Source organism: Vulpes vulpes, chromosome 12, assembly GCF_048418805.1.
Source record: "Vulpes vulpes isolate BD-2025 chromosome 12, VulVul3, whole genome shotgun sequence".
Classification (NCBI taxonomy): Eukaryota; Metazoa; Chordata; class Mammalia; order Carnivora; family Canidae; genus Vulpes; species Vulpes vulpes.
Genome location: NC_132791.1, coordinates 29,143,432 through 29,169,822, shown reverse-complemented (window position 1 = coordinate 29,169,822; position 26,391 = coordinate 29,143,432). Strand labels below are relative to the sequence as shown.

The 26,391-nt window shown below is 41.7% G+C and overlaps 2 protein-coding genes across 3 annotated transcripts in view; one reads left to right on the top strand and one right to left on the bottom strand.

Moving 5' to 3' along the window:
• TEK (TEK receptor tyrosine kinase) overlaps nucleotides 1–12,330 on the top strand; it is a 97,646-nt gene extending 85,316 nt beyond the window's left edge. For both annotated transcript variants that reach the window (XM_026009003.2, XM_026009002.2), the window contains exons 17-23: nucleotides 1,148–1,338; nucleotides 2,077–2,190; nucleotides 6,921–6,991; nucleotides 8,009–8,049; nucleotides 8,973–9,069; nucleotides 10,444–10,543; nucleotides 11,373–12,330. In XM_026009003.2, the coding sequence (XP_025864788.1) occupies nucleotides 1,148–1,338; nucleotides 2,077–2,190; nucleotides 6,921–6,991; nucleotides 8,009–8,049; nucleotides 8,973–9,069; nucleotides 10,444–10,543; nucleotides 11,373–11,447 (689 nt within the window). In that variant the 3' untranslated portion in view covers nucleotides 11,448–12,330. The remainder of the gene's footprint in view (nucleotides 1–1,147; nucleotides 1,339–2,076; nucleotides 2,191–6,920; nucleotides 6,992–8,008; nucleotides 8,050–8,972; nucleotides 9,070–10,443; nucleotides 10,544–11,372) is intronic.
• Nucleotides 12,331–13,407: 1,077 nt separating this feature from the next.
• The window catches only part of LOC112927598 (RNA exonuclease 1 homolog), a 36,249-nt gene continuing 23,265 nt past the window's right edge, over nucleotides 13,408–26,391 (bottom strand). The window contains exons 10-16 of the mRNA XM_072728130.1: nucleotides 25,134–25,247; nucleotides 22,003–22,076; nucleotides 21,729–21,836; nucleotides 20,141–20,256; nucleotides 17,928–18,066; nucleotides 15,583–15,703; nucleotides 13,408–13,977 (exon numbers count right to left, since the gene is read on the bottom strand). Coding sequence (XP_072584231.1) covers nucleotides 13,892–13,977; nucleotides 15,583–15,703; nucleotides 17,928–18,066; nucleotides 20,141–20,256; nucleotides 21,729–21,836; nucleotides 22,003–22,076; nucleotides 25,134–25,247 — 758 coding nt within the window. The 3' untranslated portion in view covers nucleotides 13,408–13,891. The remainder of the gene's footprint in view (nucleotides 13,978–15,582; nucleotides 15,704–17,927; nucleotides 18,067–20,140; nucleotides 20,257–21,728; nucleotides 21,837–22,002; nucleotides 22,077–25,133; nucleotides 25,248–26,391) is intronic.

The window sequence follows — 26,391 nt, the reverse complement described above, 5'->3', positions numbered from 1 at the left end:
AACACATAATTGGCTGGCTCTTAAAATTTATAGTTCAGTAACGATGTAAGAAAGCATTGAGGTCTATCTTGCCTTATAGTGCAACATGGTACAGTATTTTTTTTTGCAAGGATTTCAATTTCTTAGAATGTCTTTGAAATTCAAAATCATGTGACATTTTAAATTTTAAAAATGGTATACCAAAAAAAATTTATCTGTATGTATGTATGTATGTATGTATGTATGTATGTATGTTTTGAAGTGAAAATAACATCAAGATTTTATTTTCTTCATAACAAAATATGAAGCTTAGAACTGGATCACTTGGCCCTAAAAAATTTATCTTTAAAAGGCAGTAAAACCACTCTGCTTTTCATTGATTCTAGATATCAATGTTTTTATGAAAGAAGATTAATTTTATTTTAGAAAAAAAAGAGGAGGACAATTTGGAAGAAAACCAACACAATGGACCATGATTTCTTTGAGGACCTGTTTTTGTTCTTTGTTTTTTTTTTTTTTTTTTTTTTTTTTTTTTTCTGTCTTTCTAAAAGTTTGAGTTTTCTGATTTCTCTAAGCAAAATGCAATCTCTGACATTAGATTCTTCTGACCAATGACCAAATCAGCAATGCGGTGACTTAGTATGAGTTTTAGGTGGGGAGTAGAAGCAGAAGAGAGAAAGTTACCTGGTATGGGTCCTTCTGCCATGGGTATTTAATCTTTTTATTTTTGTTTTTTTAAAATAACCTTAAGCAGAGACAGACTGGAATAACATGTGTGGCTCATATCAGTTCTCAATCAATACTGAATAAAAATAAAAGGTGATGTAAACTAGCCGTCCTAGCTCTTCTGGAGGCAAACACATTGATTTCATTCTCTATTATTAGTGAGCGAAAGCATTCAGGAAGCTTCCACGTTAGTCCATGTGTGCTAGGAGGGATGGGAGTGGGAAAGAGGGGACCCTGGCTTCAGGCATGGTGTTCTTTAAGTATGGCAGGAGTATGGAACTTCTCTTCCTCTGTCGCCAGTGTTCTTAAGGTTGGTACCTCCAGATGTGTTGCTTTTAGATAATGAGTTCTGGAATCAATTCTTGGGACCATAGCACATCTCAGAAATTTCACAGCTATCAAGGGGCTGCTGAGAAGCTGATGTCTCTCCCTTTCGCCATAGGCTACCTGTACCTGGCCATTGAATACGCCCCCCACGGAAACCTCCTGGACTTCCTGCGCAAGAGCCGAGTGCTGGAGACGGATCCAGCCTTTGCCATTGCCAACAGCACCGCCTCCACGCTGTCCTCCCAGCAGCTTCTCCATTTTGCAGCGGATGTGGCCCGGGGTATGGACTACTTGAGCCAAAAACAGGTTTGTTGTGAGGACCAAAATCTTTCCTTTGAAATTCTCTACAGAATCAGAGTTGAATTAAATGCATACATTTTTCTAGTCTGCCTCCCCCTTTTACTTCCCCTTACAATCTCCCTAAATTTAATCTCTTGGTTACTAATATATATATACATATATATATGTTATTTATTGCCAAAAACTGACAATACATGTATTTAGTGAACCTCAGCGTATGCATTTAGTGAGGTGCTTTAACCAATCTTAGCCTCATCTGGGTCCAAATGATGCACAGCAGCAGAGGACTTAACATGGCAACAGGAAGATTTAGTGACCTGGATTTCTTTTCTTTTCTTTTCTTTTCTTTTTTCTTTTCTTTTCTTTTTTCTTTTCTTTTCTTTTCTTTTCTTTTCTTTTCTTTTCTTTTCTTTTCTTTCTTTCTTTCTTTTCTTTTCTTTTCTTTCCTTTCCTTTCTTTTCGTTTCCTTTCCTTTCCTTTCCTTTCCTTTCCTTTCTTTTCTTTCTTTCTTTCTTTCTTTCTTTCTTTCTTTCTTTCTTTCTTTCTTTCTTCCCAAAATGCTTCTCCTAAGACATGGCGGGTCATTTGGCAGAATCCAGTGAGGATTTTGGAGAGGGACTTTAAGGAATTGGATTCCTCTCTTCTCTGTTTCCCAAAGTTCTTGCCCTGGTGGCTTTGTGCCAGCAGAATGAAGTGAACAAGCAAAAATGCTGAAAATACATGATGTTTTTTTTAAAATTTCAGTTTATCCACAGGGATCTGGCTGCCAGGAATATTTTAGTTGGTGAAAACTATGTAGCCAAAATAGCAGATTTTGGATTATCCCGAGGTCAAGAAGTATATGTGAAAAAGACAATGGTAAGTACAGAGGGCGGACACTGAGAACATCCTCCCCAGGGCTCCTCCCTCACCTGATGGCCCTTCTCTTGGAATATGACTGTTCTTCGGTGACCCAGGCACCTGGCTGTGTACCCCAGGAGACAGTATCCTGGCCCAGCAAACATCCCTTCTGAGTTTTGATTCCTAAAATGACCGAGGGCTCTATGTTTCCCAGTGAAGGAGACATTGTCACGTGTGGCCCAGTGATGTAACATCCAAGCCTCGTGGGGCATCTACACCCCAGCAGACTCCTAAGTGTCTTTTTTTTTTTTAAGATTTTATTTATTTATTTATTTATTTATTTATTTATTTATTTGAGAGAGAGAGAGAGAGAGAATCAGTAGTGAGGAGCAGGTAGAGGGAGAAGGAGAAGTAGGCAAGGAGCCCAATATGGGGCTTGATCCCAGGACCCTGGGATCATGACCTGAGCCAAAGGCCGGTACTTAACCCACTGAGCTACCCAGGCACCCCAGACCCCTAAGTGTCTTGTTCAAAAACCTGAGGGGGCTCCGTCATCCTCTTTTATGCACAGCAAGCATAGGAGGGGCAAAAAATACCTTGAACATACTTTCCAAATATAAATGAAATAAATTACTGAGGTTCCTCAATCATAGGGAGGCCCTGGAGAAAAATTCTTAACTTCTAAAGCCCACGGAAGATTTCCCTCTTCACTAAAAGTTCTCCACTCCCTCTCCACACCCAAGTCAATCCACAGTCACTTGATGATACTTCCTCTCCCAAACAGTAATATTTAATCTTCAGGTACAAGATGCTAGGAGAACCTCACCACAGATGGAGAGAAGGTGGACTCATTCTGCTTTTGTTGCCCACCGTAAATCGTAAAGACCTGGAAATGCCCCTTCCAGGGATGTGCGAGCTGGGCCAACAACATGGTGCCGCCATCTACTTTCCCTGGGTGGGGGGGCAAGGGCAGGGCTGGGGGGCTGGCAGATCCTGTAGTTATCTCATGTGTTTGGTTGCTCTACCCCAGCTGCATGGCTCCCCCTTTCCTAGGTCTGACAGACATTGCTCTGGCTCAGCTTTCCTGGGACTACAGTAGTTTTCACACAGTCCCTTTATTTTATTTTTAAAGATTTTATTTATTTATTCCTGAGAGAACAGAGAGAGAGGCAGAGACACAGGCAGAGGGAGGAGCAGGCTCCCTGTGGGGAGCCTGACACAGCACTGGATCCCAGGACCCCAGGGTCACAACCTGAGCCAAGGGCAGATGCTCAACCACTGAGCCACCCCCGTGCCCCTCACACAGTCCCTTTAAGTTCATTGGCAACAAAGTGACTGAGCCAGGCTCAGTCTTCAGATTTATCTTCATATTCAGAGTTTTGTTTTGTTTTGTTTTGTTTTGCAATATGCTTATTTTAGTTACTGACAAGATAACAGAAACAATACTCAAGAATGTTTCAAAAAGGAAATGACCCATAGTTCACCACCTCGACACATTTTTTTTTCCTTTTTTACTTATTGCCTTCAACAAACATACGTATTTTTATATAGTTACTATCCCAGTGACATAACCATTTTGGGTCTTTCCAGTCCTTTTTGGATAAGGGTTAGAAGTGGGGGCCCCTTTGGCTCTTAGACGCCATCACAGACATCCAGTGGGGTTCCAGATGCTTATCAGTGCCAAGGCTTTCAGAAGCCCTAGGTGCCTCCCTGAGGGCTGGCGTCCATGCAATACTTTCTTCCCTAAGCTTTTCTGAATTTTCCTGACCCAAAGCAGATGTTTCTTCACTGAGGGGCTGGGCTTGTCTTAAAGAAGCAGGACCCACCACTCATCCATTTATTTCCATTCTCTCTGCTCCTCCTGGGCCACCTGAAGCTTGCTATCTCATTCACAGAACCCCTTTCCTTGTTTCTCTCTGGCATTTGGGGGCTATGGTGCTCTGGGTGATGGGGTGGAGGCACTTACACAGGTTAACCCCACAACCTACACATTTTATTTGGATGCTGTCCTCAGATCCCCAAGAAGAATGCTGGTTTGCTTGGCATTTCATAAAGGGCAGGGATTTCTGCAGTCTTGAGGAGCTTACAAGACATGCTTAGAGGCGTAGAGCACTTAAATGGGTCAGAACTTAACTCTGGCTGCTAGCAGTCAGGTGAAGTGTTCTGTGGCAGCATGGGGTCTGGGAGGAAACACACAGGGCAAGCTGGCAAGCCCAGGAGGAGGAAAGGCAAGGGAATTGGAGAAAAGCAAGTTCCCTACAAAAGGGGTGCAGTGTGGCAAGGTACCACCAGAGGGCAGAGTGGCCACCTTATCTGGCTCACTGTTTAAATCCGAGATTTTCCATTCTCGTTGCACTTCAGAATCACCTGGGAAGTTTTCAAAAAGTACAGATGCTGAGTCCTACTGCTGAGATCCTATGATTCAGTTTTCTGGGGTGTGGATCCTACATCAGTTTGTGTGTGTGTGTTTTGAGTCCCCCGGCTGATGCTAATATTGGAAGTGTTGCAAACTAAAGTACTAAGTGATTTGGGCCTTTATCGTCATTGCTAGATCCATCCCCTCATCATCAATTTATGACTACAGTGTTTCAGCTTGTGCTAGGCTTTGTAACATTAACTCCCACAGTCTCCACTTTCAAAGAGCTTGGACACATGATGAACAATTTTAACAGTTGGTGAGTGCGGAGGACAGAGGAGGAACGCACATGGGGACACAGGAAACATACTGAACTGAGCCTGTGGGCAGTCATGAGGGCTCCCCGGAGGAGGCCAACTCTTGTGTTTTACAAATGTTAAAAAGATATTGGAGATATGGGAATGAATTGAATGACCTGCAAGGTACAGTGTAGATAAAAGCCTAGAGGCAGACATTTGTGGGTCCAGTAGTCCAATATGGCATAATGCAGAAAAGAAGGAGAGTTAAAATTCATGGTGGGAGGAGGAAGGGGTTATAAAGTTGTCTTGAAGATTCTTGAATTCCAGCTAAAAGTTTTTGGACTCAGTTAAGGATGGAGATCTTGGCACAATAAAAGGCATTAGAGAACTTTAAGGAAGCACGTGGCTGGCTTGCCATTTCAGGTAATTAGTGTGGCTGTGGTGAGGAGAACTGATCCTTAGGGGGTGAAACTCTGGGGCAGGAAGATCAGTTAAAAGGTTGTCCTCAGGAAAGGGCTGATGGTGGCCTGAACTTAGGTGAGAGAGCAAGAGGGACGGGGGAAATGGACAGATCCAAAAGAAGTCAAACTAGAAAAATAAAAAAGTAAACATGGAGATCAATAATTGGGAGTCATGAGGTCAGAAGCTAGCAGATCCATAAAGGCAAAGGCAAGCAGAAAACTCTTTGCATGCTCTGGAGGGGAAGAAAAGGCTAGAATAATAGGTGGGCTGGGCATGGAGTGAAGGGAGGCATGATGTTGAGGATCACGCTGGAGATGTAGGTTTGAGAAGAGAGAGTTCGGTAGCTGAACCTTCATGTACCAACCAGGACTTAGGATCAGGAGCTTCAGAATTTCACTGCTTCACAAAGACTTGGAGACAACGGCACGTTCAGGAGTAGTTCTGCGGTCCCAGGCAGGGCTAGTCTCAGGCTGGGCGGTCTGGGAGAAGCCTGCTCCTGTTTCAGGGGGGCTGAGAAGATGCCCCCAATTTCTCCTGATGCTGCCCCACCTCTTGGCTACTGTGGGTTGAAACACCACTGTCGGAGCTTGGACAAATCCCTGCGAGGGGGACATCCAGCTCTCAGTAGGGCCCATATGACTCCCGGGGTGGGTCACCAGGAAGGGAGCCCAAAGTCACAGTGACACTAGGACTAAGACATAGAAGGCAAACTTTCCAACTTTTCCAGTCCACATTCATTTTTCCCGGGGTGGACTTAAAGAAATGGGGACCACCTGGGTGAAGTCAGGGCCAGGCCCCCAAATGATGAGATAGCTCGTCCCATCTCCAAACCCAGTGTAAACTGCACAGACGGGAAGGTCTTTCCTCCTCCACCGATGAGTATGCACCCCGTCCCCTTGGTCTGAAATGCTCTTCTCTCCCAGGCCGCCTGACGGCACCTACAGCTTACAGAACCGGGCTCCAGTGTCCCCTTGTTGGAAAGTCTTCCCCATCTCTCCCAGGCACAGCTGGGCACCTCCCATCACCTGAGTCTTTCCCAAATTACAGTTTAAAGATTTATTTATTTATGAGAGAGAGAGAGAGAGAGAGAGAGAGAGGCAGAGACACAGGCAGAGGGAGAGGCAAGCTCCATGTAGGGAGCCCGACGTGGAACTCGATCCCGGGACTCCAGGATCAGGCCCTGGGCCAAAGGCAGGCGCCAAACTGCTGAGCCACCCAGGGATCCCCCCACATTATAGTTTAATTCTTGGTTTCTCTGCCTCCCTCCCCTTTCAAACTTCTGAGTGCCTCCAAGAGCCACAAAGTGAATAAATGAAATGCCCACCAAAAAGGCACTTAGCCATCCACACGCACACAAACCCACACATTTAATTATTTTTCTTTATGTAAAACTGTTGTAGGAACTGCTTGAGGTCAACAGGTCTGATAGTCTTCGCATGTCTTTGAATTCGAGAACACTCGTGTGTGTTGTGTACACAAACCAGCAATCCCTGATCCTACCATAACTTAAGTCTGGGGGATTCGAAGTAGAGTCCCTTGTGGGCTTGAGGGAGCCCCAGCTCCAGGCAAGCTGTGTGTCTTGGGAAGGGTCCCCATCTTGCCTAAGTGGCATCTCACTTTGTTCTCTCCAGGGAAGGCTCCCAGTGCGCTGGATGGCAATCGAGTCACTAAACTACAGTGTGTACACAACCAACAGTGATGTGTGAGTAAGCCTTTTATTTTTGAGTTTGTTTTTTTTTTCCCAGAAGAATAAGCATTTGACAGAGGTCTTAAAGCGAAATAGGAATATCCTGTCCCTCTGTGGAAAAAAGCTAGTCAATAAGCTCAGGAAATACATTCCTAGTCTGCAAAAATGAACCCTCAGAGTAGACAGTTTTTACGGTGTAAGATCACTGGGGGCAGGCTGTGGGTTTCCTTCCGCCTGTCAAGGAGGAGTAGTGAATTCTCCATCTCCAGAGGGACAAGGGCCGTATGGGGCTTCCTGTGGCTTCACCTCCCAGACTGACCTCAGCATGCAGGACCCAGAGCATGGAGGCAGCCTGCTGGGGGTCAGAGGTGGCAGGGGCAGAAGGCGGGCCAGATCAAGGGACCATCCTCCCTTGCAGCCTGCAGGGACAAGTCTCAGGAGGCTGGAAGGGAGGTTTGGAAGTGAGACGTACACCATCTTGCCTACACCTTTATTGACGGGAGGAAAAACTGAGGCCCCAAGGGTTCAGGTGACTTGTCCAGGGAGTTCAGCTTCTGCCCGGGGAAGGGCGGGGGGCCGGCAAGTACTTGTGTCCTCACTGCATGCAAGGTACATTTTATATGTTCTCTCACATCCTGTCTGCATAACTTCGAGGCAGCAACTGGTGTCCCCACTTTCAGAATAACCAAAAGGCCTCAAGAGGTTCAGTAACTTGTCCCAGGTGACACGAGTATCAGGTGGCAGAGCTGGGATTTAACTCCAGTCTGTCAGCTTAGAAATGCACCTGCTGTCCCCAGTACCACTTTGTGTTCTCCGCCTAAAGTCAGTGGGGGCTCTAACACTGTTTCCCTGTTAGAATCCTTCCACTGGCCTAAGAGGAGATGACACATATGCCACATACAGGGCCCTGTCCTAGGGAGGACACGTTTAACATTTCCTTTTCTGGCAAAGCGTCAGTCATCCAGACTTTTGAGGCAGAAAACTGGTCACCTTGTTTGCTGATTATTGGTTTCTCCATCATCTCCCCTGCAGATGGTCCTATGGAGTGTTACTGTGGGAGATTGTTAGCTTAGGTGAGTATCCGAGTTTATCTGCCAGGTGAGACTTCAGGCAATGGGGGTGGGCCCCTCCTATGCTTCCTCACTGTGGAATTCCACAGGTGCCATTTTTAGGTCTTTATGTGGCACCACCAGAAGGGACTGGGAATAGAACTTTATAGGTTTCTCTGTAGGTGTCTGTTTATTCCCAGGTTTCCTTTTTGAGAGCCCTGTAGCTAATGTCATATTTAATACTAACAGCCTGGTGGCTGTGAGCTTCATTATAGGTTGTCTCTGAGCAGAGATGTCACAGAACTATTACAAGTTTGCTTCTACAACTTGAAGATGGTACATCACACAGCCATGAAGAGTCATCTCTGATGGCCATTTAGCAGCATGTGAAAACGTGCAGGCCAAAACCCAGAAAGTTCCTTATGCTATGATTGCAGTTTTATAATTACTACACATGAAAAACCTGAGAGAACTACAAAGAAGAGTAATACAAACTATTGCTTGCTTCCTTCATACTTTTTTGGTATTTTCCAAGTTTTCTATAATAAACCTGTATGATTTAGAATTAAAATTGGTCAGTCACTATTATAGAACAAATAGGAACTGGATAACCTAACTGCAGGCTCCCAAGTAGGGAAAAGTGACATCTTATCGGTGTAATAGCTGGGTTGTGCAGGCTGACTTAGGGAAGGGAAACAGCACAGTAAGTCAGGTTCCCCATGCTGGATCTTTCCACTGAGGGAACGGCTGCACTGTGGCGCGGTTTGTGGCACATGTGCCGCTGTGATGTGGAGTGGGTTTGCTCAGAGGGAGACCATGCTGCCTGGGCACCCTCCCTGGGCACACCCTGCCGTTCTCCCAGTCTCTTGGCTTGAGAGGCATGGGGCAGGAAACACTGCATTCCACACTAGAGGGGGCTTAGGGCAACATGGTTTTCTGTCTTCCAGGTGGCACCCCCTACTGCGGGATGACATGCGCAGAACTGTACGAGAAACTGCCCCAGGGCTACAGACTGGAGAAGCCCCTAAACTGTGATGACGAGGTGTAAGTCAGGCTGCACCCTAAGGCCATTTTATCTTAACCTCCCCTGCATGTTTCTTGGGCAGAGTATAATGAAGGGGTTACCTGATTCATACACACATATATATGTGTATATCTATGCATACACACACATTGAGATCCCAAAGAGCCAAAAAAAAGCGGGGGTGGTTCCTTAAACTAAGACCATTGTGCAGTGGGCAGGGAGCTAAGAGCTTTATATGCATAGGCATCTGGGAGGAACTTAAGGTGTTGGTATCAAGAAGGTGAAAATGAAGAAAGGCAACAAATGCAGAGGAGGTCTGAAAGAAATTCATGAATAAATGTATGAAACCTTGAGGCTAACTTTGGGGATAGAGATTTCAGAGCTGTGACATTAGGAAGATGGATTTTTTGGTCACAGAATCTTGATTCTGCAAGGATTATTTTCCAGGAGTAAGAATTAGTCCCTGGGGAAGAATGATTAGCTTTCACCACCATTCCCAGAGCTACCTGAAGTAGCTGCTGCCTGACTGGCATGATGTGAAAGTGCAAGGCTCTAGGTTCAGCAAAGAATTTATTGTCCAAGCTGAGCCAATTCTAAGAAAGAGTGGTATTAATTATGTCCCTGGTACCAGAGACATAAACCTAGACCATGCTAGGTTCCTAGCCTTTTGTGCACATCAGGTTCCCGTGAGGCATTTGGTCCCAATGTGAAATTTTGAGCCCTACTCTGACATCACTTCTGTAGGTCTAAGGTGAGTCGCAGGAAACAGCATTTTGGCAATGTAAGTGGTTCTGACCCCATTTGAGAGAGTACGGCCTTAGACCAGGGCTTCCCAGACTATGTTCATGAGACACACAAGATACAAATAGATGATACAAGGGGGAAGAAGTGCTGTGGCCACTTATGGTTGGCAAATTCCATGTTAGGTCAGGTTAAATAGGTTTTTTGTTTGTAATGGCAAGACTTCTCAAGATTTTACTCTGCTGATCCCTAAGAGAGAGATGCAATAGATGGCACCTGGCAAATTTATTAGAACATGGGAGTCTTTTTTTCAATGAATTACTAACCTTTGAGAGATGTGGTATTCCAAGGGAAGTGTTGCTCTAGACTCTGTTCTTTCCAGATAATCAGAAGAGCGGAGACCAAGATCCCATAGGAATGGTACTCAGGATAGGCACTAGTTTTGCTGAAAGAAGAAAAGAGGACTTGTGGAGGGAGGTGGGAGGCCAGATAGAAACTTGGGGCTGTAGTTTTGTGCTATTGATTAAATATAGACAGATGACCAAGTGTGGAATGCCTACATTATCTTCTCTTGTTTCCATACCCCACACTGGGCCATGCCAAGGACTGAAGCTGAGTCACAGAGTTCAATGCTTAACTCTTTCTTTTCCAAGATATGACCTCATGAGACAATGCTGGCGGGAGAAGCCTTACGAGAGGCCCTCATTTGCCCAGATCCTGGTGTCCTTAAACAGGATGTTAGAGGAACGCAAGGTAAGCATGGAGTTCTGGGCAGGCTCTTGAAACACAATGCCTCATGCACCCTATATGGCTTAAAAAACAACAACAACAACAACAACAAAAACAGTCGATACAACTCAACAAGTTGTTCTGGGCATAGCCTGAGATATTAGAGGGACATAAAAGATGTACCCCCTGCCCCCAACTTTGAGGATGTTACCATTTCAGAGGTAATAAGATTTCTATGAAAGATAGTCACACGTGGTAGAAATTAGCCTCTGAGCTAGAAGGAACCTCATCAGGAATCTAGCCTGACTCTTGAATTTTGCAGAAGAAATATATACAAAGAGGTGAAAGTGATGTGTCTAAGGACACACAGCCGGTAGACAGTCTAGCCTGGTCTGCAGGTTCCTAGGGGGAGGGCCAGGAATTCCATAAACATGTCTAGCAGGTAGTTGGTGATACAGATCTGGGGTTGAAAGGCAAATCCAGGATAGGGAAATAGACTGAAAGTCACCACAAGCCAATCAGTAATTAAACCGGAGACATGAGTGATATCACACAGTGGGGGGTTGGGGGGTGAAGAAAGGATCCTGAGAGACTGGGGCAGCTCCAGAGGGACCTCAGAAAGGCCACAGAGAGTGGCCTAGAAACTGTGGAGTGTTACATTCAGAAGTCGAGGGATGAACTTCAGGAGGAAAGATGTCAAATACAACATGGGGCCTGAGGACAGAAGAATGTCCTCCAGGTACCTAGTGTTTGAACTGAAATGAGTTAAGGAAACCGGGGTGTGACTGTACCTGCCCATGGCAGAGGCAGTATTGAGGGACCCTGTATGTCTGAACCACTCTTGCTATCCTAGACCTATGTGAATACCACGCTCTATGAGAAGTTTGCCTACGCTGGGATCGACTGCTCTGCCGAAGAAGCAGCCTAGAACAAACCACATCCATTTGTATGTAATGTTGCCCCTTCCCTGGCATGTCAGACCCCTGATGCCAAGCAAGCAAGACTCTGCCAACAGAGGTGACGTGGAATATAAAAATGTGTATATATATATTGCTATGTCTGGGACATGACCACAAAAACTCCTGTGTGTGAATCTATAGTACACTTTGACTCCAGTAGGACTGTATATACTGTTTTGAGTAAGAATGTGCTGAAATCAGAATGCCTGTTTGTGGTTTCATATGCAATAATATATTTTTCTAAAAATATGGACTTTACAGGAAGGTGTGCGAGTACAATTACTATGATGCATGACTCATTATCATCTTAGATATTTCTGATATTTACCTTCATCGTGAATGCTATAAAATGTTTCACTGTATAGAAGAAATTTGTTAATAAACCTCACACCAACCCTTGACAGCACCGGTGAGAAAAGTGGGGGGAAATACGTTAGTTCTATCAGGCCATAGATGAAAATTTAAAACAGATTCTTCTATCCATCTCTAAACTTTCTCCCTCACCTGTAGCAGTCATTTCAATTTCATCTGGTCTTTTGATACCCCTGTCATATGTTTTCAGAGCCCATGAGTCAATTCAGAGCACTAACATCACAAAGTAGACTTAAATCTCATTCCGTAGAAGTCTAAGAATCACTAGAGAAGAAGTTGGCTAAAATAATGGGATTTAGTTTCAGTATCTCTGGTGACATTGTTAAGAAATTAAGTAGGAAGCCTGGGTTCTATCAACAGAACATCCCTACTGCACACTGCCAAGTTTCAGTGTTGATCCGTTGTGAGTTTACAGTTTATACCATAGGCAAACGTTGCACTGAGATCATACAGTAAGTGAATAAATGTCTTGCCGACCTATATTTCGTCTGGGAATGTTTCTCATAGGTATTGCCAGATGTCTTTATTACAATTTCAAGTTAACATTCCCTAACTTCTCAGGAAGTTGCCCGTAGAGCAGTGGGTGGGGACACCACCAGACATGGTCTCTCCAGCCTGAGATTGGAAACATCGAGTCCACTTTTCTCTCATAGTTCTCCAATATGACATGAGGGCTTAGAATTGGAATCTCTTTTAATAGTTCAACATACCACATAAAGTTCCCATTCCTGCCACTAACTCCACCTTATGCGTTCAGAAACAATAGCCAGGATGCTTTATTCACAATAGCATATTCAAGTGGAGACAGCATAAGCAAGGCTGAATCAACTGAGTGGAAACTCAATGAGGAGCCCTTAAAAATAGGTTCAAATAGCTACAATAGCTCCTTTTGCTTTTTATCCAAATGCTGTAGAGATACTGCTAATAGCTCTTAGTTTGAAAGTACATGAAACCGAACAAGAACAAAGATAATCTGAAAACGCAGAAAATCTTTTTAAATTTTACATATGGTTTTGGAACAAACATTAAGGTTTTTCTCCCCATAACAGTTGGACCTTAATTATATACTAGATTCATAATTATCTAAATTTAAATTATATTTCACATCAAGTACACGACGCTAAGACAAACGTGGGACAGCAAGAAAAAGATGATTACGATTTACTTGTAACACCCAATACCAAGGCAGCAAAACTGATGTTTGAGCGCATATCCTCACAAGCAACAGTCAGAGGGTAACTGATGTCCTTCTGGCACAGAGGCCTTCCTAGTGATTTCTGACTCACCTGTACTATTGGCAATGAAACCTTTGTAATTTTGTAGCATGTTAGCAACATTAATATTGAAGATTCATATTAAGGGGAATCAAACTGAATAAAGTCATGTCATTTCCACATTATGAGAAAGCAATTTAGAAAGATGGAGCCAACTCCTCAAAGGAATTAGACAATTCAGGTGTTGCGAATACAGGTTAGTGTGTTTAGGAGATCCACAGGATACCGCCTTAAAAAAAAATCCAGTAACAATACACCGGTTAGAATAAAAACACATTACATAATAGCCATATGACCAAATTCTTTATGTTAACAGAGTACACCAAAAAGTTTACATTTGCTTTGTGAGGAACATCTCTTCTATTTATATATGAAATCTAAAAAAAATTGTTAAAGATGGATTCAGATATTTAGAGAGAAAAAGAAATGTACATGACGTGACCCTTTATGGGAGTCACAGACCCACTAATTCCACTTTAAACCACGTTCCATTGGAACATGCTATCTATGAAGAGGAGTCAAAAATTCAAACCAAACCAACTTAATTCCTCCCCACTAACTGCTCCCTCCCCCATACTTCAATCACAACTTTTGAAATAAACTGGAAATTTAACCTTGAAAATATAATAAACCTCAATAGCACTTTTATTTCTCCTCCTTGAAGAAAAGGTCAGGAAACTTCATCCTAGACCAAACTCTACTGCCAGCAGCAGAGGTATCACTGAAACAACAATGCAGGGATTTAAGATATTTCTCAGGCAAAGTGATTACTTCTTTCTTTTCAGGTCTTCTTTTACCTTCCAGAGAACCAGTTCCATGCAGGCTGTTGCATTTTCACTTGAATTGTTGTGATCTCCAAATAACACAGAATATAAAACAATGTGTTAGACATACAATGACTGTATCCATGATACTACCCACAGCTGTTCTCAAAACGAAGCTTTGAGTTCATGTTTATAAAAAATTAACACTGCTCACTTAGTAAAACATGATTTTGATTGCTTTATAAATATTATACATAAATCTAGATTAGCAAACATCTCTTTTCTTATGTAGCCTCTCCTCACATTGTCACTACTTTGCTGTGGCAAGATAGTACATTGTTACCTTCTCCATGTACCTCTTTTCCAGAGAGAACAAAGTGGCAGGTATTAGTAAATGAGATCTGGCAAGAAGCCAAAAATAGAGAGTGCTAGAAAAAGTACAACTCTCTACACAAAGAATGATGACCTTAGATACAAAATGATGTGATTTTTTTAAAGTGGATGAAATTTACCCAAAATATAAAGCCTATGGTTCTGATGAGAATAATATATACGAGATTAGATAAGAAAAATCAATGATCAGCACATCTAAAATGGTATGGCATTTTTCCTTTCTTGTATTATTCTAAAAAAATGGGGTATTCTATGTTTATATAAGCTGTTTTTTATTAAGTGAAATATTTTCATGTCTAAGGTTCAAGATGGTCTTCAATAGAACACATTACATTTTATAATAGAATTCTGTAGGAATTTTTTGAGATGTGAAAATTTTTAGCAAAGCAGATAAAGACCCACTGTGAGACAGCATTAGCGTCTAACAGACAAAGAATGAAAGAGTAAAGACTGCAGGGTACAGTCAGTATTTTGCACAATTAATGACAGGATCAGACGGCCTTCCCATATCTTAGGTAATCTTTAGAAACATAGTATTATAACATAAATTTTAACATACTCAATACTCAGAATTTTCTTAGAATTCTGTATTGTGCAAACGAGGAGCCTATATGGATAGGCACAAATGTATAGAGTAACTGGCCTCCATTCCAAGGCAGACACTGCTCACTGTGCATATGGCAATGCCACTGACAGGGTAGTTGGTAATTCTACTTGTACTTGATTCACTTGTTTAATGTTGGGTGTATTTCATCAGGAAAAAAACAAAAACAAAAACAAAAACAAAAAATGTTCTGAGAGCAAGATACACAAACCAGTCAGTATACATCAAGTCCACATATGATGAATCCATTGAATTTGAACTATACTGCTTCTAACATACACACACAATTTACTGTGAGTGAGATAACCTGAACCCAGTGAATTTTAGAATCTCATTTAATGAAAAGCACATATGAAAGAGGTACCCAAGAAAATTTAGACTGGAATTAGATCTCCACACCAACTGAAGTTTTATACATGAGCTCAAAGGCCAGGCAACTTGCTGAACAATGATCTGGCCATCATTCTCCATGTAATTGCTAGTCTGATGCCTGTGGAAGATCCAGGACTACACCAGGCAGTGGACATTGGCACATAGTGCTTTTAACATAAGCAGGGGCTTTAGGGTTCTCCACGCTAGGGAAGAATCCATAAAGAAAAACCTGAAGTATTTCAGAAAGCAGACCTTTTACCATGAATTACATGGTTTGTTTACTCAAGTCAGATTTAGGATTAATCATGAGCAAACAGGCTCTTACCATCATCCTGAATGATTCTCTGCAGGTAGTCAGCTACTAGACTCTTGAGGGATCTTTTGTGAGGCAAGCCTAGCCGATGAGGAAACAGAATTGTCGTGTCCACAACTGAAGAATGAATTAACTGTCCAATGAAAGAGAAATCCTATCAAATTCTCCTCAAAGAATAACAACACTGATAGTAGCAACAATCACTGTAGGAGCAGAACCGTGCTCCAAAGGCAAGGAATGGAAGGCAGTTAAGATATATTTGTCACTAAGCACTCCACATGGATTATCCATTACAACTTGCAGAGTAACCTAATAAGATAGCTATTTTATTGTTCCTTTTATTATATTCTTTTTTGTTTTTTTACAGCCAAGGGAACTGCAGCTCTGAGAGATTAAGAACAGAGTTAGTAGAGTCTCTGGAAATCAAATCTAAGCAGTCTGACTTGTGGATCCACTTTCTTCCTGTGAGCACCACAGGGGGCAGTATGTGCAAAGAGGTTCCAACAAAGACTTGGGGTGAATGCAGAGCCACGCTCCTCCCACCTTGGGACTCAGCTGAGGGTGTCACACCTCAACTTAGCACATGTCCTATCGTGTATTAGTGGCTTACTTGTCTGTGTCTGGGAAGGGGACATGGACAAGGACTCCATCCCATCTACATCCAAATTTCCTGTGCTTATAAATGAAAGATGATGAATAAATTCTTACTGAAGTTCCATAAAGCAGAAAATAAGATAAAAAGAAAAGCAGTCAGATAACTGAAAGCACTGAAACTTAGGTACCAGTTAGGATTCTTGAGGATGGGCACTGTATTTTGAAAGGAGCATGGAAGAAGATTAGCTTCAAGAGTTATTTAAAGACTCCTTGAAAAATGAGGAGTTGGAAATTTAACATTTAGCACCTAGTACCATGTTTAGAAGCACTTTAAATTCTCCTTTAATTTGTCAACTACCAAACAGACACCAGTTCCTAGCTGCGGGGTACTGAGTAAATAAAAGAAGGTGGTGGTGGAAAGAGAAAAATAGGAAAATCCATGGGTTATTTGGACAGAAAAAAATAAACTGATTACAATGAAGAATTGTGATGGTTTGAAATTTTCTGGTCTGGGAGACAAGTGGAATAGAATGGTTCAAAAAAAGGAAACACAAAGTCATGGTGAGAAGTTCAGTTTGAGACGTGAGATCTCTGAGGTGACAGAGGGACACCCTGAAAGAGTTTTCTCAAAACTTAGGTTCCCCACCTCTTTTTTCCCCATCCTGTGTAGGTCTGGGTGGAAGCACATCCCAGTCTTATCTGTCACATGCAAAGACAACACTGCTATTTGAAACAAATCTATACTTTGAATACCAGCTTTACAGAGAACAAGGCTGACATTTACCTATGAAATTTAAATGGCTTTATTTGTATTCTTGCACTAAAGAAGAACTAGCCTATCTCCGCATGAAGGTAAGTCCTAGGGGTAGCCAAACAAATAATCAGCAAAGGTCTCCAAAGTTTAAAAGCTGTACAAGTAGTAAGCCATAGCCACCACATGTGGCTATTAAATTTAACATAAAAAATGAAATCATTTTCTCAGTCACATTAGACATATTGTAAATGTTCAGTAACCAATATGGCTAGTGTTACCACAGTAGATAGTGAAAATGTAGAAAGTTCCATTGGATAATAGTGTTCTAGAACAGAGGTAGCCACCAAACTCTCAACAGTACCAAGTTGTAAATATTTTGGGCTTGCAGACCACATGGTCTCTGTTGTAACTATTTCACAATGCTGTTATAGCATGAAAGCAGCCACAGAAAATACAGCAGTGAATGAGAGCAGTGGTTCTAACAAAAAATATCTGCAAAGATAGGTGGCCGTCATGGGCCACAGTGTTCTGACTCCTATTCTAGAACACAGAGCAAAGAACAGATAATTTTAACCTGAAGTGTATTAAAGAGTAGATTTTCAAGTCTATCATCCCAAGAAAAATGAACATGACATTTGATTTTGAGCCTACCTATAAGATCTGACTTAATATGAAAAAGCATCTCCAAGTAGGTGAATAAAATAACTTGTCAGATAAACTAGTCTTAACCATATGAATATTAAACACGAGGATTAAAGACAATGTCAAACAATGATTTTGGTTTTATCATAACCAATGGATTTTCTTTTTGATCTGGATGAGCCAAATGACTTTAGCTGTCTTACACTGCTTCTGGTTTATGATGGCTGGGCTATATTATCAACGTGGACAGAAAAATTCTTTTTTTCTTGGTTAACAGGACAAATCAACAAATAATGATAACACAATGGTAAGGACTACCGTCTTAACACATGCTGTTTTGAAAAATTACAAGCCTGTAATTCTTTACCTTAAGAGCATACAGACTATGTTCAAAGCTATGTCCAATTAGTACAGTGTCAGCACTGAACAGGTTCAACAGGATGGCTTGGACATCACGGATTGATGTTTTAGTGTTCTTCAAGTCATCTTCCACCACACCAGACAACCTGCCCCAGTAAGACACATAATGCATGCAAGAAGGTAACTCGCTGAATTTCTTGTTAGAGTTGGAACACATCACTGACCCAATCACTGACTAACATTCACTGAACAAAAAAACAAAGATCTTACTTATTATGACCATCAGTTACCCCTCTATACTAGCTTATATTTACAAATCATTTATCTGATAAGAGGTTAACATCCAAAATATATATAGAACTCTCATGACTCAACAAAAAAAAATTCCAAACAAGCCAGTTAAAAAACAGGCAGAGGATCTGAGTAGATATTCTTGTAAACATATACAGATGGCCATGAAACCATCATGAGAAGATGCTCAATATCACTCATCATCAGGGAAATGCAAATCGAAACCACAAGGTATCACCTCATGACTGTCAAAATGGCTATGTCAAAAAGATAAGAAATAACAAATGTTAGCCAGGATGTGGAGCAAAGGGAACCTTCGTGCACTGTTGGGAATATAAATTGGTGCAGCCAATGTACAATATGTATGGTACACAGTCACATATGCTATGAAAAACATGGAGCTTCCCCCAAAAATTAAAAACAGAACTACCATTTGATCCACTAATTACCCTTCTGGGTATTATCTGAAGAATATGAAAGCACTAATTTGAAAAGACATATGAACTCCAGTGTTTATTGCAGCATTGTTTTCAATAGTCAAGACATGGAAACAACCTAAATATTCTTTGATGGATGAATGGATAAGAAGATGTGGTATAATATCTACAAAGAAATGCCACTTAGCTCTAAAAATGAATGAAATCTTGCCATTTGTGACAACATGGATGAACCTTGAGGGTATTAGGCTAACTGGAAAAAATCAGAGAAAGACAAAAGCCACAGGATTTCACTATTACATGGGATCTAAAAAACAAAATAAATGAACAAACAAAACCCATAGATATGGAGATCAGAATGGTGGGTTTCCAGAGGGGAAGGCGGTTGGGGGTAGAAAAACTGGCTTAAAGAGACCAAGAGGAATACATTTGCACTTGTAAGTCAAGGGGATGTAATGTACAGCATGGGGACTATCATCTTTAATACTGTACTATAAATTTGAAAGTTGTTAAAAAAGTAAATCTTCAAAGTCCTTATAAGAAAAAAAATTTTAAACTTTGGTGACAAATGGTAACTAGGTCTTATTGTGATCATTTCACATGTAGACAAATGACAAATCATTATATTGTGCACCTGAAACTGATAATGTATTCCAATTACACTTGAACAGTTAAAAAAGATACCTGGCTGCATCATCAAGCTTAGGGAATGTGATACATGATTCATCAAATATTTGTATTAAGAGGAAATTATTGTGGAGTACTTGGTCTTATCTTAAAACATTGAAAAAATACAATGCATTGAATGCATTTGAAGTTTTTTTTTTTGAGACTCAAAAATTATTTATAATGCAAGCCCCACAGTTATCATTTTGTCACTATGAATATCAATAATTACCAAGTACTTCCTCACTTGTTCCAAAAAAGCAGTTAGGGAAGAGTGCATTAAAACCATGGAAGAACAGGGGTGGCCTGGGTGGCTCAGTGGTTGAGTGTCTGCCTTTGGCTCAGGGCAGGAGTCCCGGGATCGAGTCCCGCATCGGGCTCCCTAATTCTCTTCCTGTGCCTCTGCCTCTCTCTTTCTGTGTGTCTCTTGTGAATAAATAAATAAAATCTTAAAAAAAAACATGGAAGAATAAGTACCAATAGAAGTACAGCAACTGTAACTCTACTTACAGTTTTGTTTATCAATATACTCCAATAAAGCTGGAAAAAACCCCAGGAAAATAGATAGGGCTATTCACATGTGGCCAAAATAAATAGGAAAAAATCCAAAGCGGTCAGGAGAAAGATTAGTATACAAAATGTATTTTTGGATAATAGCAACCTTTATGGAGTTTTTTATACATATAACCATTTTTATGAACTGTGAGGCAATTCGGGTTAAAAAATGCTGTAACATTGACTCAATAAAGGTACTAAGCTAAAACTCTCCTAAACAACATGTTGAATATTCTACATTCTCAAAAGCTAACTCTTATATAATACATACCTGGTGTTATAGTCAATGACTTCATCATCTGGTTTCACAAATGTATCATAGACCACCTGGAGGCTGGGATCAACCACTGTCACTTGAGTAAGTTCCAAACCTTTGGCTGTATAGCACTGGAAAAGGGGAAATACTAAACTTACATATCATATTCAGTAAACATTTTAACATCTGAAATATCTTAAAGGGGTATTTCTAACTAGAATATACAATTTAAGTATATTATTTGGATTTGCTAACAAAAGCCAGTCAGTGGATCTGACGGTCTTATAAAAGATGTTGCAAGCTTTAATTTTTTTTCTTTAATGTTAGTAATATTTCTGCTAATAAAATAATTCCATTTTCTTGGCTTAGTCTTTACAATTATTTTCATTAAAGATCAGTGCTATCCAGTAGATCATTCCATGATGATAAAACGTTCTATTTCTATACTAATACAGCAGCCACGAGCCACAGGTATGAGGGGTGCCTGTGTGGCTCATCAGTTAAGCTCATGGCTCTTGATTTCAGCTCACATCATGATCTCAGGGTTGTGATATGGAGCCCCGTATTGGGCTCTGCACTGAGCGTGGGGCCTGCTTAAGCTTCTCACTCTCCCTCTTTGTCTGCCCCTTCCCTACTCACATGTGTACATGCTCGCTCTCAAAAAATAAAATATGGCTAGTGTGACGTAGGGATTGAGTGTTACCACAGTGGAAAATGGAGTTATAGGTCTTGTTGAACGAAAAAAAGAAAATCTTTACCATAAATATATAAACATGGCATTGCAGAGGACGACATGATAATGACAGTGGATTTCAAAGCCTGAAACAGCCTTAATTGTTTCCAGTTACAGACCTCAGCTTCAAACTGAACAAGGCCCTTCTGTATTTATTATAATTAAACTCTACAAATCTGTTCTCCAAATACACTATAGGGAATTAAAATTTTATGTTTCTGTAGAGAAGTTGTTCACATGATGTTTGACACATCCAATGTACGTGGGAATATAATCCCATATTATAGTATATCTGATTTTCACAGTAACCATGGAGTAATTATTAACCCCATACTTTACAGATAAGAGCATCCAGGAGCCTTGCTCTGGGGTGCCTGCGGGTAAGTGGTGGAGCTTCCCAGGTCATAGGATTCCAAGTTCTATTTGTTCCCTACTTTTTCCTTTTGATTCTCATATAAAGAAAAATCCCTCTAAGTATTTTATTGTCTCTATAAACAATAGTTTTCAAAAATTTATTCTAGCTTTTATGTTTATTCTGGGGATAATGGGTACTACTTATAACATTTTCTACCCATAGAGTTTCAGCATTTTGAGGAGTAGGATCACCATCGGTGATATAAAAGGAAAAATTAATAAATAAAAAGATGACCAGGGAGCAATTCCTGGCTCTATCCCTTACAAAATATAGGAGTTCCTTTAAGTCACCTAACTCTATTCAACTTTAGTTGCTTCTGAAAATATGTGAACTACACTGTAGAGCTATGTGGGATGAAGATAAAGCCCAGCGAAGTGCTGTTATGCAATGCAGAATGCTCCAGAATTATTCACTTGCGATTACTGCAATAAGGTAAAGAGAAAACACTAACATACCACCTCACAATTCACAGCAAATACGCCGGGATTGCCATCAGGAGGAGGGGACTTGACAAAAGTCTTCACGAATCCCTTGATGTTTTCTTTTTGGTCATGAACGTGAAGCTGAAATAAACATTGCAAAATAAATTACTATATATTTCTGAAGGAGCAATTAAGCTCATAATAATTTTATTAAAAATTAGCTAATTAATTCTTTCAAAGGCTTATTGATCGTTGGAAGCAACACCTCTGGTCTTAAAATGAGAGGACTCTGGATGACAAGCCCTACCTTGGCGACCTGACACCCAGCAGATCCAAGGACACCTCCACAACAGCTGTACCGTGTTTCTAAGCCACTGAGGACTGCAACCAACAAAAAATAAATATCAAAACAGGCAAGCTTTATAAAGCAGAAGTGGCTCACTTCCAGAGCATGTGTCTTACCTTACCCTCAAAGATCTTTAAGGACATTGCTGTGCAGTGTGCACTCCACATAGTCCTATTTTTATTTTTTCACTTTTTATAAGATTTTATTTTTTTGAGAGAAAGAGAGAGCACACATGCATGAGTGGGGTGTTGGGGGAGGGGGCAGAGGGAGAGGAAGAAGCAGGTTCTAAGGAGCTTGATGTGGGGCTCAATCTCAGGACTCTGGGATCATGACCTGAGCCAAAGGCAGATGCCACTCAGGTGCCCCGACAAAGTCCTATTTTTAGATATTACATAATGAACAGAAAAAATCAACTCCTGGAAACAGAGTTCTTGGGTTGCACTTAGAAGATGAATTACAATTACCAATGTCCTGAACATCTTCCATCCCCTCTCTTCCTCTTTCCCTCATTTTGCCCTGGTCCCTCAGCAATTCTCTGGTATCACTTTTTTTTTTTTTTAAGATTTTATTTATTTAATGAGAGAGAGAGAGAGAGCGAGCGAGAGAGAGAGCGAGCAAGCACAGGTACATGAGTCGGGGGGGGGGGGGGCGGGAAGAGGGAGAAAGAATCTCAAGCAAACTCCGCTGCTGAGTAGGGAGGCCCATGCAGGGCTTGATGCCAGGACCCTGTGATCATGACCTGAGCCAAAATCAATAGTCAGTTACTTAACTGACTGAGCCACCCAGGCATCCAGGTGTCACTTTTTTATTATGCTTTGACTTTACCTCAACTATCTTTTCAAACTTCCCTACTCCTTGACCTTTTCTCTCTACTAGAGCCCTCTGGTTGAGGGGCTCCAACAACCACCTTCTCCCTTCTTGTGTCTGAGTTGTTGATCTGACCCAAGAGACATCACCCAGTTATGTAGACTGAGACCACAACAAGATGGCGCCTCCAGCCTTGGCTGGACCTACCAAAGCCTGATGCCCTCTCCTTCTGCATCTCTGACTGGCACTTTGCACATTTTCACAGCCATAATCCCAAGCCTTTGTATCTCTTTTCTTACTCCACTCCCATATTCCATCTCATCTGCTCCCTATTCACCTCAGCCCTTCTTTCCTCGGCCGAGGTGACATTCTCCCAACTGTTCCATCAAGTCCTTCTGTCTCCAGTGGTTTCTGCACCTGTTTTCCTATAAAATGTGGTTAAGATTGATTTTCCTGAAGCACATATACATTATATCATTTTCCTCAAGTCATCCCCTGGTGCATTATTGATTAAATGCAAACTTCTCAGGCTGGCACTGAAGGCTCTTGCTTAACCAGCCGTACATTACTCCCCCAATTTTGAAACCCCACAGCTTTATGATGAGAAGGGGAGACAGAGAACCAGTAGTAACACAGCATCTATTAATAAGCCAGGACTTTGACATGTATCAGCTCACTGAACTGCCACATAAAGCTCATTCTATGAAGGTGGAAACGAGAGCTCAAGGGAGCTTTAATAATTTGCCCAAGGTCTCAGAGAAAATAGGTGGCAAAAAAAAAAAAAAAAAAAAAAAAAAAGCCCTAAATTTCAGGTCTGCTGGCTCCAGAGTCCTTGTTCTCTTCATTACGCTGTGTTGTCTGGTTAGCCCAACTGGTCTGTCTGCTACACTTACTCTTCCCTCTTTGTTCTTCTTTTGGAATTCACAGTCCCTCCCCCATCTGAAACTAAGCCTTCTGTGCTCTCAGCATTTAGGCCAAACCTGCCTGATTTACTTGACGATTTATCCATGTTTATCTATTGTCATTCAATCATTCAATTCAATGCTCACTGTTCTGTTCTATTTCCTTCTCCCTGCTTTATCTCCTTCATACTATTCATTACAGTCCCATTCATATTCATGCCCATCTGTACATCAATAATTTATCTGTCCATCCATTTACCCAAATATTTATTGACAGCCTATATGTGTCAGGTACTATGCTAGGTGCTGAGGGAACAACAGAGAGAAAAAACAAGAATGGGTGGTGGTCCCTCCCAAAGCTTTCAGTCTTTTGGAGATGGCAGATGAATGACTAGATCATTCCAGAATGTAGTTAAGTGCAATGAAAGGAAGAGGCAGATGTTGGGACAGAAGAGGGTTAGACCTCTTTCAGATGGTGGCGCTGGGAAAGGACCTTGTGGAAGGACCCGGCCATGACAAAAGCAGAGACAACAGACAAGGAAGCTCTGGATAGAGGGCCAGGGTGCTGTGAAGGGGACAACGGACAGCATGGACGATGGGGGGTGGAGGCCACATCCCTCAAGGTCAGCAAAGTAACTGAAGGCTTTTAATCAAAGCTGGGCAGAGACAGGACTGGAAATGTGATATAAAAAGTTATCCTAAAAAAAAAAAAAAGTTATCCTAGGGGCTTGGGGTGAAAAATAGATTTGCGGGGATTAAGGGGTGATAGAAGCAGTGAGACTGAGCAAGAGGGCAGTGTTGCAACTGAGGACAGCAGTGGGGGTGGCTTGGACCCAGGCAGGGGCACCTGAGGAAGGTGGAGAAGGAGCAGGTTCAGGCCATATCTCGGAGCAGGAACAAAGGAGACATATGCACGGCTAAGATACCAAGGTGCCCAATGGAGAGACAGGATGGCACCCGGGTTTCTGGCTTGTGGAGGAAAAACATCCAGTTGACTGGACTGTAGCCAATTTACTGTGTTGCAGGGAAGATTGAGGCCGACAGGGGAAGGAATCAAGAGTTCATCACTCACTGCCGGGCGGGGTGGCAAAGAAATTATTCTAATCCTGGCAGGTGCAAAGCAGGTGAAGACTGGAGGGAGCTGACTGCCTGGAGGTCCCCCGCACAACTGTCCCAGCCTGGGAGCTTCCTGGGCCCACAGGCTGCAGGGTAGGAGGCAGTGCTCAGAGCTAGGTGTTCGGGATTCAAGCTTCACTAGGTACTGTCTCTCTTTGCAGGACTGCATTTAACACATACAGTGAAGGGAATACTTCATTCCACTTTTCCTTCAACAGCTCGGGCACTGTCCGGTCACCCAATGAAACACAACTACCCAGCACTTGCCTTTATGACTCAGCACAGGGCCAAAGTGGTAGTTACATTCTTCTACCCTGCTGTGTTTGCCCGTGGATGTCACACCATATATTTTCCCACAACGACAGCATATCTTCCTTGAAGCTAAAACAAAGTAGGAAGTAAAATTATTCATGAATATATGGAAAGAAAAATGGATGGAAGTACAGGGAATTACTGCCTGTGCATTCTTGATCATGCACGGATTATACACCCAGTGCTGACCACGAAGTCACAGGAAAGGAACAGAGCTACTCAAAGGAATATTTGCGGGTGACCTGCTCATGGTACCAGGGCTGCCCTTCCCCAAGCAGGCATCCCCTGCTTGCCTCCAGACTCAGCCTAGTGCCAGATAATTGTGCACCACAGTGTGGCTGGAGCCAACTTAATGAGCTATCCATGTTACTACACAGGAGCTCCTGAAATAGGATGCCTGTCTTGTTATTTTATCCCTTTTACACATATAGTGACCTGTAGGTATATTAAGGATATCTGAGCTTTTCATTAGATCCAGTTATGAATATTTTTTATTAATGATCCTTAAACTGGTTCTGATGACAGTAGCAACTTTTATCTGAATGTCTATTATGAGCTTCTGAGGCAGGCACTGTGCCAAGCGCTTCACATGCATTCCTGGAACTGATTCTCACAACAGCCTGATGGAGTAGCTACTACAATCCAGAACTGGGTAAACCAAGGCTTGGGAGAGGTTAAAGGACTTATCCAGCATCCAAACCCAGATTTGCCTTCCCCCTTCAGAGCTCACATTCTTAACTGGGTGAAGGATTTAGAAAAAAAATAGCACAAATGACAAAGATAATCCTGAGAAAAGTTGTTAACCATACAAAAGATAAATATTTTCTAGTCACTGAAAAATATTTCTGTAACTGCATTTCAAACTCTAATGGACCTAAGACTTGACAGTTGTGGTGTTAAGTATACTATATTTTCTCCTTTTTGTGGGGGAGGAATGAATTTTAACTAACGATGCCTAGTTTTTAGAGAAAATGTAGAATAACAATACTAATTGTAAATCTTTTGATAAGAATTCCTAATGAAAGGATACAAAGTATTCAAAACAAGACACTGCATATGTATATAAAAAGTAGGAGTAAAGACTCCAGACTCAGACTCCTCTGGTTTAAATCCTGGCTCTACTACTTATTTTCAGAGGGACTCCTGAGAAGTCATTTGACCTGTGAATGGAGGTAATGCTAGTACTTATCTGAAATGATTAAGATTTAATAAA